This window comes from Candoia aspera, chromosome 3 (assembly GCF_035149785.1).
Source record: "Candoia aspera isolate rCanAsp1 chromosome 3, rCanAsp1.hap2, whole genome shotgun sequence".
Lineage (NCBI taxonomy): Eukaryota > Metazoa > Chordata > Lepidosauria > Squamata > Boidae > Candoia > Candoia aspera.
In genome coordinates this window covers 134,765,291-134,783,892 of record NC_086155.1, presented here as the reverse complement: position 1 = coordinate 134,783,892, position 18,602 = coordinate 134,765,291, and the positions used below count along the sequence as shown (strand labels likewise).

Sequence of the window (18,602 nt, the reverse complement as noted above, 5' to 3'; positions counted from 1 at the left end):
AATCTGGGGCCCCGAGCGTGTTAATGGTCCTGTTGCTTGGTTATATTAACATCCATACATTGCTTACTTAGCAGCCATCTATACTTATTTTGTATTTTAATTGTTTCTCTTGTAATTGTTTTAATTGTTCTATAGTTTTATTGCTGTAAGCCGCCCAGAGTCCACTTGCTGAGATGGGTGGCTATAGAAATCGATCGATGAAAGAAAGAAAGAAAGAAAGAAAGAAAGAAAGAAAGAAAGAAAGAAAGAAAGAAAGAAAGAAAGAAAGAAAGAAGGTAGGTAGGTAGGTAGGTAGGTCAGGCTTTGGGGAGTGAACAAGCTGTAGTTAACCTAAGCCAGTTTTCTAATTCCTTCTCATGACTGTCCCAGAGAACAAGGGATTGCATAAATCCAATCTTCCCAACAGCCTGTTTTCCAGTCTTGTAGTAGGTTGCCTGCAACTCCCATTATCCCCAGTTAGTACTGTGAGACTGGCAGAAGTGAAGCACAACACACCAAAAAGGCAACAGGTTGTAGAAGCCTGATTTAGCATGATATATGATCTGGCACAATGACTCTCTGACTGAGTTTGTGGGTTTATAGACAAGTGAAACTTGTCCCTAGGCCAAATCCAACACTTAACTTTTTAGAATATTATATAGATTACTGATTGTAACAGATCTGGGGGGAAAATTGCACACATTAATAGCAAAATTGTTGTCACTTCAAACCACATCAAATCAAATCTTTATTACGGTCACAGACCAGCATACTTTAAACCACATCTATGAAAGGTAACCAAACACAACATTATAAACTGACGGGAACACGTGTTTTATCTCACATTGCCAAAATTCTCAGCATCAGTGATAGGTTTTTCACAAGCAAGTATTATAATGAAATGATCTTTTTAAAAATCCTGAGACTCTTTTGTCCCAATAGCCAGGGAACTATCCCTCTGGCAACTAAAAATATTAAGTTTCCTCCACTGTTCTTGCTTGTGTAATGAAAATGAGTGACTAATTTAAGTCACCCAAAGACACTGATATTTAGCACTATCAATCTGTATCTTGATCAGCAGATTGATCTGCTAGCAGAGTTAAACTATTTAAAATGTCTAATTAGAAATAATAAAAAAAGTTTAGTTAAATAAAGTTTTTTTTTTAAGTCAAGCTTGATTTCTGGTGACTACAAATCATTTATGTTAGTCTAGTAGACAGCAGCATTTCTATCAGATTGTAACAATTTAAATTCTCCTAGATTTGGGAGACACAGTCCAGCCATCAGGAGACCATAATACCAGGGAAATTATTCCAAGGGAATTGATTTGTTCTCCTTTCCTATTTTGTTTTATTAGAATTAATAGAACTAGATGAATTATTCATCTGGCATGATTATTTTTATGTCATACCTGTGCCCAACTGTGAAACATTTTATCCTTCAGTGGACTCTCCTTAAATTATATCTTAATATTTTCAACCATGAAGGTGAATTCTTTCTCTATTAAGGAAGAATCATTCATATGTTCAATGCATTTGCAGAAATGAAAGTTCAGTGTCATTTTAACCTTGCTAATTTGCCAGGCAGCACAAGCAACTCTATGTTTCAACCCAACAAGGAACGAAGGGATGAGTGCTAGAATTGCTGATAGCATGGTTTGCATAAGGGGAAAAATACATAATGAAAACCAACCATTACATTAAGGACAAGCTGTACTGAAAACACAATAGATTATTTCTATTTACAATCTGTGGTGATTACAGTCATGTAGTTGGTAACCATCTTTTAACAAGTAACACTAACTCCTAACATGCTTTGCTCGTTTTTGGCTTAGCATGATGCATGAACCTGCTTCTTATCATTTACCATTATGGATATAATGTGGCTTATTCAACAAGCCATATGAAAATATCCTGGTTTGGCATTATGTGTGAGTGCAGCAGGAAGAAAGAGAGGTGATACACTGCAAGTATTAAGGGGTTTGGGTCTAGGGACTTCAGTTTATTTCTTTACTGTCCAAAAGTTACTCAGGCAAGCCAGCAAGAATTTGTTGGTTGTTGAAAAATGGAGTTATCTGAATGACATCTAATTCCTTTTGTGAATTACAGAGACCATTATGAAGACATAATGGTCTTGGACACTCAAACCATGTGCATGAAATTCCTGGATCAAAACACTACTGGTGATAGAGAGAAAGAGATAGATACTGTAGAGATAGATAGAGGGCCCATTCTCATCAGCAGTTACCTGGGATTATTACTGGGCCTTCATAATTGTTTAACAGGTCAACCTTTTAAGAGATGGACACAGCTTTACATAATATCCCAGTAATGTGCTGACAATGGGAGCAAAGTCTCTGCCTTCATTTGACCCTGAACTCATAAGCAGTTTTCAAGACCTCTGTAGCTTTTAGAAAAGATTCCATTCAAAACACTTCAAAAGCAAGCTCAGAAATCTTTAGAATAAATGCTTAACAGTAGGCCAACCTTTTCTCAAAGGTTTTCAAATCAAAAACAAGAATTCTATTATGAGCTGAGGTGATTTACCAGACAACCTTTTCTAAAATAAACATGTCTTTTTGTTTACAATTTAAACATCTGCTACATGTCTTACAAACATTTGCATTTCTATAATACTAAGAAATGTGTTGTTGTTTTTTTTAACAAAAGGTTTTAAAGTACGCCTATTTCTATACTGGCTTACACTAGCGGGTTTATGTATCTCGGCATTCAAAGAAAAGAAGATGTTGCTGTGATTACATAAAGAAATGGGCTTACACTGGCAACTTCCCAACCCAGCTGAAGAAAGAGAAAGCACAGGATGGTACCAAGTAATCTTATGCAATCTGTAACTTAAAAAGCTAGCAACTTCCAATCATTCTCCCTATACTTCTAAATGGCATGGTTTTACATTATTTGCCTTACTATCCAGTGCTAGATATTGGAATTAGCTAGGACAACTGCTATCTCAGAAAAAGGACAGCCAGAATTAATATAGTTATAAGCAATACTGTGATTACATATAGACATATGCAATATGCAATCCTGTGATTCTCCTTAGGAGCTTAAGGCAGCTCACACACTTCTTTCTCCAATTTCCCCCACAAAAATTACTTGTGAGGCAGACTGAGTTGAGAGATAGCTACTGGCTCAGAGTCACTTGGTGAGCTTCCATGGATTCGAACCAGCATCTCCCCAGTCCTAGCCCAACAGTGTAACTACTGCAATTGAATACTGCATTATTCAATTCTATCCATAATTCAGTTACAATATACAGTACTCCAAGCAATGAAGAGGGGAAAGGAAAAGGAAAAGAAAGAGATGGAGAATCTCATGGACTGTTGAACAGCTTTCACTTGGCACTGAGTATCTATTGGCAAAAAAAGGGGGGGCAGAGAATGTAAGTACACATACTTAGATTTGTCACACTGAGACAACTTTCACTGCAGGAGGAGTGGCTTCATTTGTGCATGCACACACACTGAGAATTTTTACAGGTAGACAAACAAAAAAGTAACATTTTCTGAAGCTGTAAGATATAGATTGGAGTTGGTTCGTTCCCTAGTCCTGCCGGGACTGGTCTTGTCCCCTTTAGGTGGAATTAGATCTGCCATTACTTGGATTTCATTATATTTTATATTTATATTTATATTTATTGATTATTGATATTATTATTATTTTATTGAATTTTAAATTGTTTTATTGTGAACCACCCAGGGTCGCCCATGTGGGGGAGATGGTCAGTGATAAAAATATGATAAATAAATAAATAAACAGTAGATTTCTTATAATCTTATTATAGGCAGTATAACTTAAAAACAAACCTATGATCAGTATTTTACTCAGATAATATAACACTTTTACATAGGCTATTCCTATATATACGGCTACATGATATTGGTCAGGATGGGTCACACAAATTGCTCAAATTGGATGGTACAGTATAATTTTTTAATTTTAAGTAGCCTTAAAAAAACTATTCTTTCTCAGTGTCAACCTTTGACATGTACTAAGGGTCTAATTGTGCTAGGCGATGTTCAAAAGCATTGCGTTCCCTGCCAACTCTATCAATCATCCTAGTTGTCGACACAAGCGTACCAGTGATCTGCATAACTAGAAAAATGTTAAACCTCTACTCACCTTTGAAGCTTGCCGAAGCCACCGTAAGTACTCAGTGAAAGTGTCAAAGCAGATGTAGTAACTCTGACTCTGAGGTCCAGAGGAGCTAAATGCTAAACAGTGCTGGTGCTTTTTAACTTCTTCTACCTGCATGGGGATGGAGGGAAATAGATACGTTTAAAAAAACAGAACTTCTAAGACAGAAATTGAACCTCTAAAATGTTAATTAACTGGAAATTCAATTAAGAAAAAGAGCCACAAGGATAAATAGGCTGTCAACAAAAGAAATGTATAAATTTAATAATAGGAATATGAAGTTGCAAAGTTTAGCTCATTTCATTGGGCCAAAACAAAACAAAAGCCCTAATAAGTCATCAGGTCATATATCTGAGATTAAACCTCAAATATTATAATGGGCCATAATTTCAAACATACGATACATAGGATTTCACTGTCAATTGAGCAGCTTTAGGAGAATTGTCAACACTCCATTTTATTCTTACTGCAAGACCTTTTTAACTAACAAGTTGTCAAAGAAACAGCACTTTCGTTTTTCCTATTCACTGCATACATCATCTTTGGATGAATGCAGATATAAAAAGCTGAAGTTCAAATACAGCAGTATGTAACCAGTACTCCTGATGTAGAGAAGGTAGGAATTAGCTGTTACCTTCAAAGGTACATGAAAAATGTGCAGTGACACATCCCCCAACCTCCAGTTGACTTCCAAGAACGTTGCATATCAGATTGTACCTTTTCTCTTTGCTAGTAAACAAATTCCTTATGATCAAGCTTACTTACCAAAATCTAAAAATGTTCTATGAAAGTCTGGTATGCACTAGAATAACAACATGCTGAGCCTTTCTTCCAAACAGACTATTTTCATCTTTCCAAAGATGAATGAAAAGTTCACATGAATTGTACTTTTCATGAGTATTTGGTCCAGCATTCTCTTTCCTACATGCCCCTGGGAAGCCCACAAGTAGGGTATAGCTATTATGGCTGGTAGCGACGACTAGAGTAAAGTTTGCAAAGAGAAGGCAAATGTAACACAAGGCTGCAGTTTCAGAGGCAGTTCTGTTCACTGTAATATGTAATACATTCTTGGAGAAAAGTATCTACTCTGTTACTACGCTAGATCAGCTTTCCACATCTTTATGTCCTCCAATATCCATGATGAAATAAAGATGGGAGGATTCAGTACTCAACATGTTTGGAAAACACCATGACGGAAAATGCTAACTTGGTTTGCCATGACAGCTGAATACATACAATTCTCTGAATACTTAATGGGACACAAGGACAACTGAAAAGATGTAAACCTGCGTCTTTTGGAAAACACTTGTTTCAGCACAGGGAATAACGCAATTACCAAGTTGCTGAATGCAATCATGACAACATTCTGCAGCGAAGGGACTGAATTGCTGGTCAACATGTGATTGTGCCTCAAGCAAGTAAATCCATTCTATGACAAATGCACTGAGGAACATGGCTGCTTAATCATCAGAAGGATTCACTGGGCAGCATTAATGATATCACCAATGACTTATGACAAAGCTTCTCTTCCAATGCCCATAACTCTTAGTGTCACGCCTACACCAACTACCATCAGGACAATTGGGTCGAACTGTTGCCCTTTGCAGAAGTGGCTTACAACAACGCCGTTCACCAGAGTACTGGGATTTTCTTCTGTCTTTTTGGGGGGGCGGTATGTCATGTTCGCCACTGCAATGTTTAATGTACATTGTAACGTTTCACATGCCATGGTGCTGACGCGCGTTCCGGTTGGGAGGGAGCTGCTGGAAAACCTTGTACCAGGCTTTCTATTTGTTTTCATGAGGATGGAATGTGTTTGGGTTATCATTTGTGTTCAAGGTCCTTTTTACCCGTTGATTAGCAGAACTCATTAGGAGCACCTGGGATGGGGAATTTGAAACAGTTGTACGAGGGGGAGGGCTTACATTCGCACCGAGGGTTTTTAGTTTATATTTGGCGCACTTTTGCTCATTCTCAGCTTTCTTTGTACTTGCATACTATTCTTAAATAAACCAGGTTTTATTCAAGTTCTCGCTTGTGAGTCTGAGAATAATTTAGGATAGGCAACCATTACACTTAGTTACTGTACAGCGAGCACAATCTTACAGTACCAGGGAACTCTGGTCATCTTGTAGCTTCAATGATAGTAATAAACAAGAGAGGACATCAACACTGACTACTGAACTCCAAATGGCTGATACAGGATTCTTGCTTCTAGATGCCAATAAAACTGGATATATTTAAAAGGCAACTCTATTCCATGCCCTCAGAACATTCTTTACATTCTATAGCTTAAATCAGAACCTCACAACCTAAAGATTAGGTCAGCAGTGTGTGATTTAAATGGGTCTATGCATGTCTAAGTGTCAGAACTGTTTTCAGCATTGAAACAACTGGGTCTCACAGCAAGAAACCTATGGATTAGCTGGGCCCACTAGAAATAGGCTGTGGGCATCCTACTCTTATTTGAGCTTCTGCCTATGTCTCCATGAGTAGCCACTGCTTAAAAGCCGAGATCAGGGGATTTTGATTGGAGAATGGTATGCTACCTATGTCCCCAAGCATAATGGAAGATCAGTCATTGCCTTCAAGAGCAAACAGTTTGCATAAAAAATGAAATATGCAAAGCAACCCCCTTTACTGATAAATATAAAATGAATACGCCTTCTAAAAACAACAATTGCATATTATTTGGCCAAATAAAGAATATTGTAGTGAAACTGAAAATCTCACTAGCACACATCTTATTGTACAAAATGTATACAGTTACTTCTATCAACTCGATTGCCTGATATAGCTTCTTAGTTTTAAATTTGCTATTACAGACTCCAGGTTTAATTATTTTGGATAACTGAGGCCACACACACACACACACACATCCACACAGCTATACTAATAATGAGGTTTCCAACATATTATTTTTTTCTGTACAATTACTTTTTTTAAAGAAAAATAACAAATATGGATTGGTAACTATTCTTAAGACTACAAATGTGCTTATAATTACTCCGAAACATGATGTGTTTTGTTTCTTAAATACTGCTCTTGCATTTTTTTTGTTGGTTTGTTTTATTCCTTATTATGCTATTTTTAAAATATGTGATTTTGATGATGTACTATTCATTTTAATTATAATAAAAGTATGTGAATCTTGCTATGTATATCTCGATACATACACATATCATGAAATTGTCAACTTGCCTTTCCACCAATTAAGGGGAGCACGTGCATTTTTCCAGTCTGGCTCTCTTTCACTGATGATACTATTAGGCACGTCCCGCAAAGGATAACTTGGCGTCTTGTCCATCTGTTGACCGGCAAATGCATTTTCCCTTTTCTAACATTGTACATTCCTGAGAGCTGAATCCGTTCAGAGTTGCCAGTGCTGTGGGGTTTTCCTGAAATGAGAACAGCAAGCAGCTTTATCAGTCAGGGTGCTTTTCCAATTACTCTTCAAAATACACTACAAAATAGCACAACAAAATGAAAGCCATACCCCCAAAGATAGATTCAAAGACCAGCATAACTTCAAATGCATGGAAAATTACTGTCCTGCAAATTGCTTTTTCTGAATTTTAGCTCCAGGAATATATTTTTTAAGGGTAATACTACACGAATAAACATGTGGATATAAAAGTATTTGGGGAAATTTGCAAACTTTCAGATTCCTGAGCATTCTGAAATAGCTAAAATTACATCAGAAGCATGAGAAGCGTATCGAAGATGGCAGGACAGAAGACGAAGTCCCTTGCTGTGGTACCTTCTACCAAAACCCAAACTCTATTTGATGTGTGTTCTTACAACTCAGGGTTGAGTCGATAATCACTTGGCAGAGGTTTTAAAAAACAGAAAAGGTTTAATTAGATACCACAATCGCATCAGAGATGAATGTCTAAACTTTCAAAAACCAAAAACCCTCAAGATTAAACTATTATTAGAAAGGCTTCTGAAGAAAGAACTTACTGAGTACCCATTACAGTGTACTGATACAATGCTCAAAAGCAGGAGGCTCTTAAAAGAAGATAATGAACACTGCTTCGTCTCTGGACTGCGTAACACAATATGGACCGTAAAGCAGCAAAAGAATTTGATTATGATGGGACAACTCTCACTTATATTAGAGCAGCAAGATTTTCCCACATAGTACATAGTACACAATTTCGTTAGACAATTTCCTTACTAAGAAGGCCAAGGGTGAAAAATGTGAGAATGCTACACGGCATTCCAGTTTCAGGAACCATGGAAGATAAGTTAGGATAGTGTTGATTAATGAGATGAAGCAAGGTCTGCCAAGATTTTGCTGGACGAGCAATTTTCACTCATCGTCTGTCCTGGCCTCCATTTGACTTTTGCCATGCTGTGCCTATTTCTGATCTGCAAAAGCACAGAGTCCAGTATTTCATGGACATATTGTCTGTACTAGCTGGATGTTCCTTCAGAATTACAGAAATGGCATCTCAGTTAATTCTGCCATGGCCAAGATGTACCCAAAATAAACAACAGAGATTCTTCTCTTTTATCCACAGTCAAAACTGTTTTAAAATTTTACAAACCAGAATCTTCCTATTCTATCAGACTTACTAATAAAATAGGATTTAATACAACATAGTAAAAGTAGGAATACTACCATTTACTGTAGTAGACTAATGCAGTAGTAATATACTAGCTTAAGCTGGGATGGCCAAAAGATACCGCCTAAGTTACAAAAGCAAAATTGGTCCTGTCATCGGGAGGAATAGACTCGAAACAGAAGACTGTAAAAGTATGATGACAAGCTGAGCAATGTTTCAAGGATTTAATTTAAAAATGTATTTAAATTCAATCAGTACAACAAATTATTCCATTTGTTTTCTCTGCTTCTGCTTAAGGTAACAAAATTAATTATGCCATCATGGAGCAAAATCAGTTGGTTTGGCTTTGAATAGAAAGTCCATTTGGGATTGTGAAATATACCCCAAAGCCCACCCAGGATCCTGGCAGCTGGGTGGTATATAAATATAACTAATAAATAAAAGAAACATACTTTAGTTACAGTAAAGAGTTTTTAAAACTATGTTCAGCAAACTCTGTATATCTCACCTAAGGATACAGGGGAAGAGGTAATGAGACACGTCAAGGCACAGCGACAAAGTATCAACAAATCTGGCTCTCAAAATATTGGGGGATGGGAGCCCAATACACAGAAAAGCTGGCCGCCGCCTCCTTTTGTGATCCAAGTTTCTCTTCCAAATGCTTTTTTGTCTTATAAATCATGGTAGCTTTTGATTTGTAAGTCTGCTCTTATTTTGAAAAAGCGTATTTCATCACTATGGCTACTTGATTTCTTCTCCAGCGTACATACAGTTTGCAGAGATACAAACTATTTATTTTGTCAACATTCAGTGAAATGCCCACTCCCCAAATTGCTGTCCACTTAAAACACACACACATCCAAAGACAGCAATTCAGGTCAGCAATGTCAACTACCACTGGCTTGAAAAACTGAAGTAATTTTTAGGACTCATCCTGTAATATTTGCAAATTTGCAATACTAAGCTGACATTAAGGTTATTTTGTTTATCTCACTTTTGGATTTGCAGGATAATTTCATCAAGTAACTAAGTTGATACATCACAACAGATGAAATATCTTCATTCCTCTTGCCTCCAAGATGCAAGACTATTATCTCCAGACTTTTATACCTGTAAATAGGCAATCTGTAAGGAGGGTAATTGCCATACATTCTCCCATGCCCACGAAACATATTGTTGGGCATAATCCATCAGGAACACAAAAGAGAACATCTAACCTTTTCTGAGCTTCAAAGAAATCCAACACCAATATACAAGATGATAGAATGTACTTGCCTATATTTACAATCTTCCCAAACCTGGTTTCCTCAAAATAAATTAAGGCTAGAGCTCCCACAGTTCCAGCCAAGCTGGTTGGGATTCTGTGCTGGAAGCCTCAGTTTGAAGCCTATTCTATAATCAGATGTAACCTCTGTCTCACTTTTTTATATATAGAAACCAAGCTACAAGATCAGCAAAAAGGTAAGCTGGTATATACCAATGTACTTTGTATACACAACTCTCTCCCACTAACAAAAGAAAAATTGCTCTGGTGTGTTAAATACTCAGTATATTTGGTCACAGGACAATCAAGTAATTAAACAAAGAATTGCTAAATGGTAAGAACTTTATTCCCCTAGAATTCTAAAATAAGATTGTTGTAAAAAGACACGAAGACGAGAGATTTTAAATATAATTAGTTTTCAAAACTAAATCTTCGAAGGACTAAAACTTTGTTGGTGTTCTGTAACTTTGATGTAGATCAGAGGAGGAGACTGGCAATCACCAGGAAACAATTTAAAATTTAAAGGAGTCTGAGAAGACAAAAGTGGAATAAATATATTGTTAAACTGTAACCTTTTCTCATTTAGCAGAACCACCTGTACTCAACTTAAACACTAACTGTCAATCTAAACATTGCTTTAGGCAAAGGATATGTGTAAGCTAGCTTGAGTACATTTATTGCTTTGTACCTAAGAGTTATTTAATTGATACCTTAATGTTTTAATTTGTCTAATATGCACAGCCACTTTTGTGCCTTTATGAGATTGGTCAATCAGTTACTATAGGAGTACCTTGACTTTATGTTTTATAGTCGTTGAACAGACCGCGCACAGGCATAATAAGATCCAGAGAAATTCTGAATAAATGGGGCTATCCGGTGGCCTCTGCCCTTTGTGACTATGTAGACATGCCGACAATACATATGTACACTTGTCCTTTGCGCCCTGATCAATGCACATTTGAGGACCTCATGACAGTGCAACAGAACGCAATTAATGTTGCCAGTTTCTGGGCAAGATCTGTTTAACTTTTATATATTTTAACTTCTTTATTTTATATTTTAAATTCTATGTTTTACAGTATGCCTTATTTTAATTGTAATGCTCCTAACACAAATAAATAAATGTTTTATAGCCTTAATAAAATTATACGGTATAACTGTTTAAAAAAACCTAAAGAGAATTGGTATTACCTTTCTATCTTGCTCTCAAGATAAGGTGCCGAAAACAGGACATGTCTCTGGCCAGATCAAGCAACTTAGTTATGTTCTCACACCTACTTCAGTCATAGTAACATTATAATGTGCTCACAAGACAAATCCTTCCCCTAGAGCTTTCGCAGTAACAGGTTTCCTACCACCTACTGTTTCTTCATCTTTCTAACCACTCATTTTTATGCGGCATGCTTCAGAGAACATAAAAAGACATATATCTACCACTGCTCAGGCAGAAACAATTCATCCACTAAGACAGCAAGTACCTTGGACGACTGGATATTACAGACATGAGCATTTCTTACTATCCCTGCCCCCCACCCCCAAGCTTTTCCAGCTAGAAACTTCAGGCAAACAGGGAATTACATCTGAATATCTACTTTCAGGCACAAAATACAGTATCTTCATTCCCCATGCCTTCAAGAAAAGATGGTTGGGTAGGCTTATCTTATGACAGGTACTGTAAGGATAACTAAACCAAGGATACTTAAAAGACTTCTATTTTCAAAGCTATACAGAAAAAGCACAGAATGTGGTAGCCGCAGGACTCAGCTCTCCTAGAATCGTGTTTTATTTTAAAAAGGGTGGAGAACCTGTGGCCTTCCAGATGTTGCTGAAGGATGATGAGGGATGTTGAGAATTCTGGTTTGGCAACATTTAGAGGGCTAGAAGATTTCCCATGTCTATTTTAAAAGAAATGGCAAGTTACTTCCTTTTATGGATATTGGGGAGTGCCTGCCAAAACCCAGAGGTGTCATTAACATTTCATCAGTTTCAATAGGTGAGCTTAAGTTCTTGCTCTTTTTCCCCTAACAAACAAAACCAGTTTTCTATAAAACAGCAAAAGCGATAGAATTAAGTAAGATAACAAGAGTTCTGCTAGTATTACTGATCTGCATAAAATCTCAACTTTTGTTATTACAGAGTTGATGCTCTGAATCAGTGATTCTCCAACAGTGGACCATGCAACCATTCCCCAAGGTTGTCTGCCACTGCCTCCCCCCCACCCCCATTTGCCAGTCAAAATCACAGCCATGCCTCCTCATCCTGACTGACAGTCAGTTGACCAGCTGGCTATTGGTGCATGTGGGAAAGCAAGACAAGAGGTGGGCAATGGCTCTGCCAGCTGCAGGTTAGTGACAAAATGGGACACCCCATGTTCCCCAACAGTCAGCTGGTGCACCAGAGCCTGCTCACAGATATTTAATTTTGGATAACATTTTAAAGTGCAGAGAATGTGAAGCATATACATCTATAACTACTGTCATTCTTTTAGAAACATGACTTCTCATGCTCTTAAAGACAAAAACACAGAAGTTGCTAGTTCAGCTGGATGGTCCCTGGTTTTCTGACTGTTTATTTAGTGGTACACACATAGAGAATTTGAAAAACACGCTCCTAAATAACAGGGTAAAAGTTATTTCTTTTCCTTAAAGTCTGTAAGCTTTCATTGAACGTTTTATATGGTTCTACAGGTTCAAGTACACTGTGAGAGCATGGAAAGTTCATTGTCTCAGACTCCATCCCTCAGCAATATGGCAGCATAGCAACTGTTAAAGAATCTCAACATTAAAATATTTATAAATTCAAGAAGAGACACAAAAGCCAGTTTACAGATTCAGAGGCAATGTCTCCCTCGTCATTTTTACTTTTTATGCAGAATTGTAAAGTTGCTTTACTGCTGAATACAATGAAATGCAAGACATTTTCATCACCATCCTACAATAGAGCTTAGACAAATATACAGAAATATTGTATTTTGTTCTGAAAGACTGTCATCCTATCAAGCTGCTCTTGTATATCTCTAGATAGATTTATTTGTAGTGACTGATGTCCCCCCCCACCCCATTACTTAAATGTTTGAAGCACAATAGTAATTCTCGATAACCAAGCAAGCAAATCACTGCGGATGACAATAGGTCAAACAGACATGCTTTCTGTGAGTTTTATGACTGGTAAAAATGGGAATGCCAAACATTAATATCATACTTAAAACAGTATGAAGATCAAACTGCAACAAATGCTTTAAGCTACCATTATGAGATTCAGTGCAGGCTTTGTCCCAAATAATCAAATGGCTCTTTAATGGAATGGAGAAACAAGCTTGAAAAACAGTTGCCAATTTATCACTTTAACCACCACCAACCACACACAAGTACTTGCTGAAAATGGCATGTGATTCCTGCTTTGATTACTCAATTGAAACTGGAAAACAAAAGAGTTGTTAATTATCTGCCAAGCTACAATATATGGTTGGTGACTGGATTTGGTTTGGTGGATCACTGACTGCCTCAATCCATAGATATAGAACAGCATAAAGAGACTAATTGCTTAGGCCTGGATACCTACAGATCGATTATCTATTTTACCTGAATCTTGGAACTGAGAAAAATGAGGCATACTGTACACACACCCACAGACACAAAAAAATACAAATATGTCCAAACACGAAGCAGAGTGAGGCCCAAGTCCTCATTTTCTCAAAAGAGTCAACTGCCCACTTTCCATTTCCCTATCTGTAAAAGGGAAAGAAGAACTGAAGCTTTCTAGAAGTCACATGCTTGAGAAAATGGCTCTTTCTGAATGAGCAAGTGGAGGTTGTACCATACAAGGACCTTGTTCGCTTAGGCTAGTGCGCCAATTGCAGCCTTATCTGGAACAAGATACACTAAGAGCAGTCACTTGTGCTCTTGTCATCTCTTGCTTGGATTACTGCAATTCACTCTACATGGGAATGCCCTTGAAGACCACCTGGTCCAACATGCAACATACCACATACATACTGGTCAGTCTTCATCCTGCTTATTGCACCCCTGCTGCAAGAGCAGGGTGTGGTCAGTATCTTTAAAACACTTAACAGCTGGGGATGTCAGCCCAACAAGCTAGACCAGGCTAAGCAACCAATGCCATATAGGTCACAACTACTTTTATTGTAACAGAATCTTGCAAGTCTGAATGTGCTTCCCCATCCCTCATTTTATCTTTGTGTGAAATAGGGAGGAGCCTGTCTTGAGATGTTTTTTCAAATTAGTTTCTTGGAATGGGCTCAAACCCTGCTTATCTGACCACTGCCTTGGTAGTGGCTCTTCCTCCTGCCATACCCTTCCTTCCTCAAGGCCATACCCTATGTCCTCTATAGGGGACATGGGTATATAAGAGACTTCCTTCCCCTGATCAAATCTGTTCCCACAACCCACGCAATCAGAAAAAGCCAGCTGAGTGTCCCTACCTACCAGAAAGTACAATGAGAAGGGCCCAAAGACAGGCATTATCTTTAGTGGCTCTTCTCCTATGAAATAGCTTACCCTCACGGTGAGAAGTACTGTATTCCCATTCTTACGGCCCTCCAGAAAACTGGAAAGACTTCGCTTTTCTAGAGGGCTTTTTAGCATTGATTCTAGAGCCATCAAAGTAAGTTTTAGTTTTATTATAGTTACATATTATTTATATTTTCTGTGAAAGGTGAAAGGTCCCCTGTGCAAGCACCAAGTCATGTCTGACCCTTTGGGGGGGATGCTGCTTTTGTGACGTTTTCTTGGCAGACTATATCGGGGTGGTTTGCCATTGCCTTCTCAGTCGTCACCTTCCCCAGCAAGCCGGGTACTCATTTTACCGACCTCGGAAGGACGGAAGGCTGAGTCGACCTGAGCCAGCTACCCAAGAGAGACTCCAGCTTCCGCTGGGATCGAACTCAGGTCGTGGGGAGAGTTTTGGTTGCAATACTGCCGCCTACCACTCTGTGCCACACAAGGCTCTATTTATATTTTCTATTATCATATTAATATTATGGGTTTTATTATATACATTCTAAGCTGCCTAGAGTCCAGTTGGATTGAAGCAGTGTGTACATCACATAGCTAACTAAATAAGAATAAGACAATGGTTTCAAGCTGTGTTTTTGTATGGAACTCTGCCAAGAAGCACCTGTGGGTTGCAGAATAATTCATACTTTGTCTAGTCTAAAACACTGTTTTCAAGCACACTCTCCTCTACTGCAGATGTGAGTGGCCAGTGAAACTGTGGATCCCCAGATATATTTCCATTCAACCTCTTTTGTTATTCTAGTATTCCTTTTCAAAACTCCCCAAAATGATGTTCTATGCTTTTTGTGCAGGAGCAGCAAGATTCAAATTATGATTCTCTATATTCCTATAGGGGTAAAGAAGTAGTCTGCCTTTTTTTTTTAAATAAAAGAAAAGGCTTTAACTTTGCCCATCTGGAAAGTATGTCTAGCTTACAGCAATTCACGCTAAATTCTTCAATATATTCCTTTCTATGACATCTCAGCCTTTTTCCCTGAAAAAAACCACCAAATGCTGAGAATGCACATTTATTTTTCATATGTCATGCAAACCAAATCCTTACTTATAGTTTCGAATGTTCTTAAGGAAGCCACAAACTGACTCAAATCCTAGGATTTCTAAAAGAACAAGTTTTGTACTAGAGAATGAATACTTCTAGCCAAAAATCTAAAGTAACTTTTAGTGAGCAAATGTAAATGTATTTCAGAGGAAAGAGACTGTCCCCACATGTGGATTTGACAGAAAACACCATTTCATTAAATCAAGGACTAGCACAAAGTAGTGATAAAACTTGGAATGATGCAAATACATAACATCATGACATGGTTCCAAGAGATGACTGACTCTGAAATGAGCAAAACTTTTCTCCACCAAGAGATAGAACCCATAATCAAATGCAGCCCTTGGCAGTGAGGAGCAAATGAGAGTGCTACATGGCTTACAAAAGGCAGAAGCAAAAATAAAAATTAAACAAAAATTCCTAGCAGCAGCGGTAATATTTGCTGGGCTTCAGATCAATAAAAAAACAACCAAAATAGCCACCCATTGGAAGTATAAAGCAATAGCTAAAAATCTGACTTCTAAAAAGAAGAAAAGGATCTACTATACATAAACTTGTCTAAATCTGTGAATTCTTACAGATCCATGAACCAGGTGGCAATTCCACCCCCACCCACCCCCAAGGATCTACTCTGCATCTGAGCACAAGCTAAACTCATGGAGTTTAATTTACTCCTCTTTTATTTACTAATAATTGGGTTGTACAAGGGAAATGTTAGTTTCTCCCCTTTGCAGATATTCACAGAAGAAAACTAAACAAGACAGCGCTGAAATCTCCTACAAAAGCCCAGCAAAATAAAACTGTTATCTACATCAAATGCTCAGCATATACCATGTAAGCAGGGATCTCTAATCTTTTATAGCACATTTATGAAAAGTTGAGATACCAGAAAAAGGGTGCCATGGGGATCCTAGATGGCAAGCAACTTCCTCAAAAAGTTGGGATTTGAACACTTCATACCTACTCCCACACAAAAACATAACTTCACAAAATGAAATACCCACCTCATCCATAAAGGTTAAAAACTCAACTTCCCCAATCAAGGAACTACCAAGGAGAAAACCACACCCCTACCAACACAGGCAGGGCAAGCTACTGCATATAAACAGGGAGCAAACCCCACACTCACTAGCACTGATCATGTTACCTAGTCAGATAATGAAATGTCTGCAAGCAAACAACCAAGCTCAGAGGACTCCACAGTTCAACCCCGAGCTACATACATTCTCTTCTATTGGAAAAACACATCCTCCCCCAAACCCATACAATACTCAAGACAAACAGCATTGATCCTAAAGCAGAGTATTTTTTTAATGCTTTTCTTTAAAAAAAACAAAAACTGGTTGACTAACATCAACCATGAAGAACTGCTACTGGCTCATCCTGGGTCTACAAGCATGAAAAGAAGAAGACTGGGCAAAATCTGGGAGTTTATCAGTTCTAATAGTTATTGCTCTTGCACCACTGGAAAAATCCTAAATGGTGGTTTATTGAGAGCAAGGACTCATTCCAAGGAAGGTGACAATTGTGAGGCAGCATTAGCATCACCTCAGATTAAAACCATAAACTTATGTAACACCACTAAATTTTTCCATGTGAAAGAACAAATTATGGAAAGGAGATCCTATCTCTGAATTTAAGCATTATAATTTTGAAAGACATTCTCTGTTGGCATTTTTATTGTGGAAACATTGAGCTTGGAATTGCTCAGTCATCATCCCTATTCCTTTTATTTCCAGCTTAAGCTTCACCAAGCTTGGGGATCTACAGCCCCAACTATATCATTCAGGGCAATTTCAGTATATGTGTCATAAACAAGGGTTTGCAGAAACCCCCCAAAATATTTCAAGTGGGAAAAGTCTTAGGTGGTAATGGCAGCTGCAAAAACAGTTCCATAAAGACTCAAAGGAATGGAACTTATGCTGTGTCTACTTATGTGGCAATTAACCAAATGGAAAGCGGAATGGGCTCAAATTAGCAAATGAGGAGGGGAACATGCATAAATCATAGGCCAGATTGATGCACAGTGAGAAACTGCCTTGAAATACTGTAGGAATAGGAAAGTTCCCTACAGTAACCAACATAAAAATAAACTATTTGAACATAGTTAGAATTTTGTACCCCCCGCCCCCCAATCTATATGGAAGAAAAATCTAAACAACTAGACTAGATATTCTTGATAGACAAGGAATACAGAATAAAGAATAAAGACTAAAATGTGCAAGTGCTTCGGATTACATTTTGGTACAGGATACTACCTGTGACGTTTTGGCACCATATTCTATTTTTAAAATAAGTGATCAAGCTATAGAAGAAACATGGTTTTGTCTAGTAGGAATAGCAAATTGTTTCTGAGCAGTTAATGGTTAGCCAAATAATTGTGCTTAATGTTTTTGCATCTACACCAATCACCAACAGAAATCACAGCCTTTCATAACTGCCCTCATTTCTAAGTAATGAAAATTCTATAGTGCAAAAGACAAACAGTACACAACTGATGGTTTGGATTATGCTGCTTGAGTGGACACCTTAAAACAGCCTTCTCAACCATAGCACGCTCCAAATATATTGGGTTGTATCTCCCAGAATGCCTTTCCAATATGGTTTCAAAGTTTTATTTAACTGCTAATCACTAAAGAAGCCAATTATTATGTTTAGTATGTGCTTAGGAAACACTTGAAATAAAAGACTATGATTATTTAAATCATCTTGATTTAGAACATTTATCTCAGTTGGCTTTTTTGTTTTGATGTGGGGGTTTGGGGTTTGGTCCTCCCCCACCTTTCTGTATCACTGCATCTAAATCACAACACTTTATCCATGGAACAATTTGTAGAGGTTTCCTTCAGACTATAATGAAAGTACAGGAAGAAGTCAGGAATGAACACTCTTGAAATCCTAATCGTTGTATGCTGTTTCAAACTCCCTTCCTCTTCCTCCAGGGATCCTACTTCAAAGTCAAGAAAACAAGGTTGGATAAGTGGTGGTCATTCCATTTTACACTGGGTATCTTAACAAAGCCATTTGTTGGGGTGCAATTATACATCTGCTGTAGACAGT

The 18,602-nt window shown here is 37.8% G+C and overlaps 1 protein-coding gene across 1 annotated transcript in view; it reads right to left on the bottom strand.

The window, feature by feature from the left end:
* PHLPP1 (PH domain and leucine rich repeat protein phosphatase 1) overlaps positions 1 to 18,602 on the bottom strand; it is a 167,909-nt gene that overhangs the window by 80,722 nt on the left and 68,585 nt on the right. The window contains exons 2-3 of the mRNA XM_063298791.1: positions 7,331 to 7,531; positions 4,119 to 4,240 (exon numbers count right to left, since the gene is read on the bottom strand). Of these exons, the coding sequence (XP_063154861.1) occupies positions 4,119 to 4,240; positions 7,331 to 7,531 (323 nt within the window). The remainder of the gene's footprint in view (positions 1 to 4,118; positions 4,241 to 7,330; positions 7,532 to 18,602) is intronic.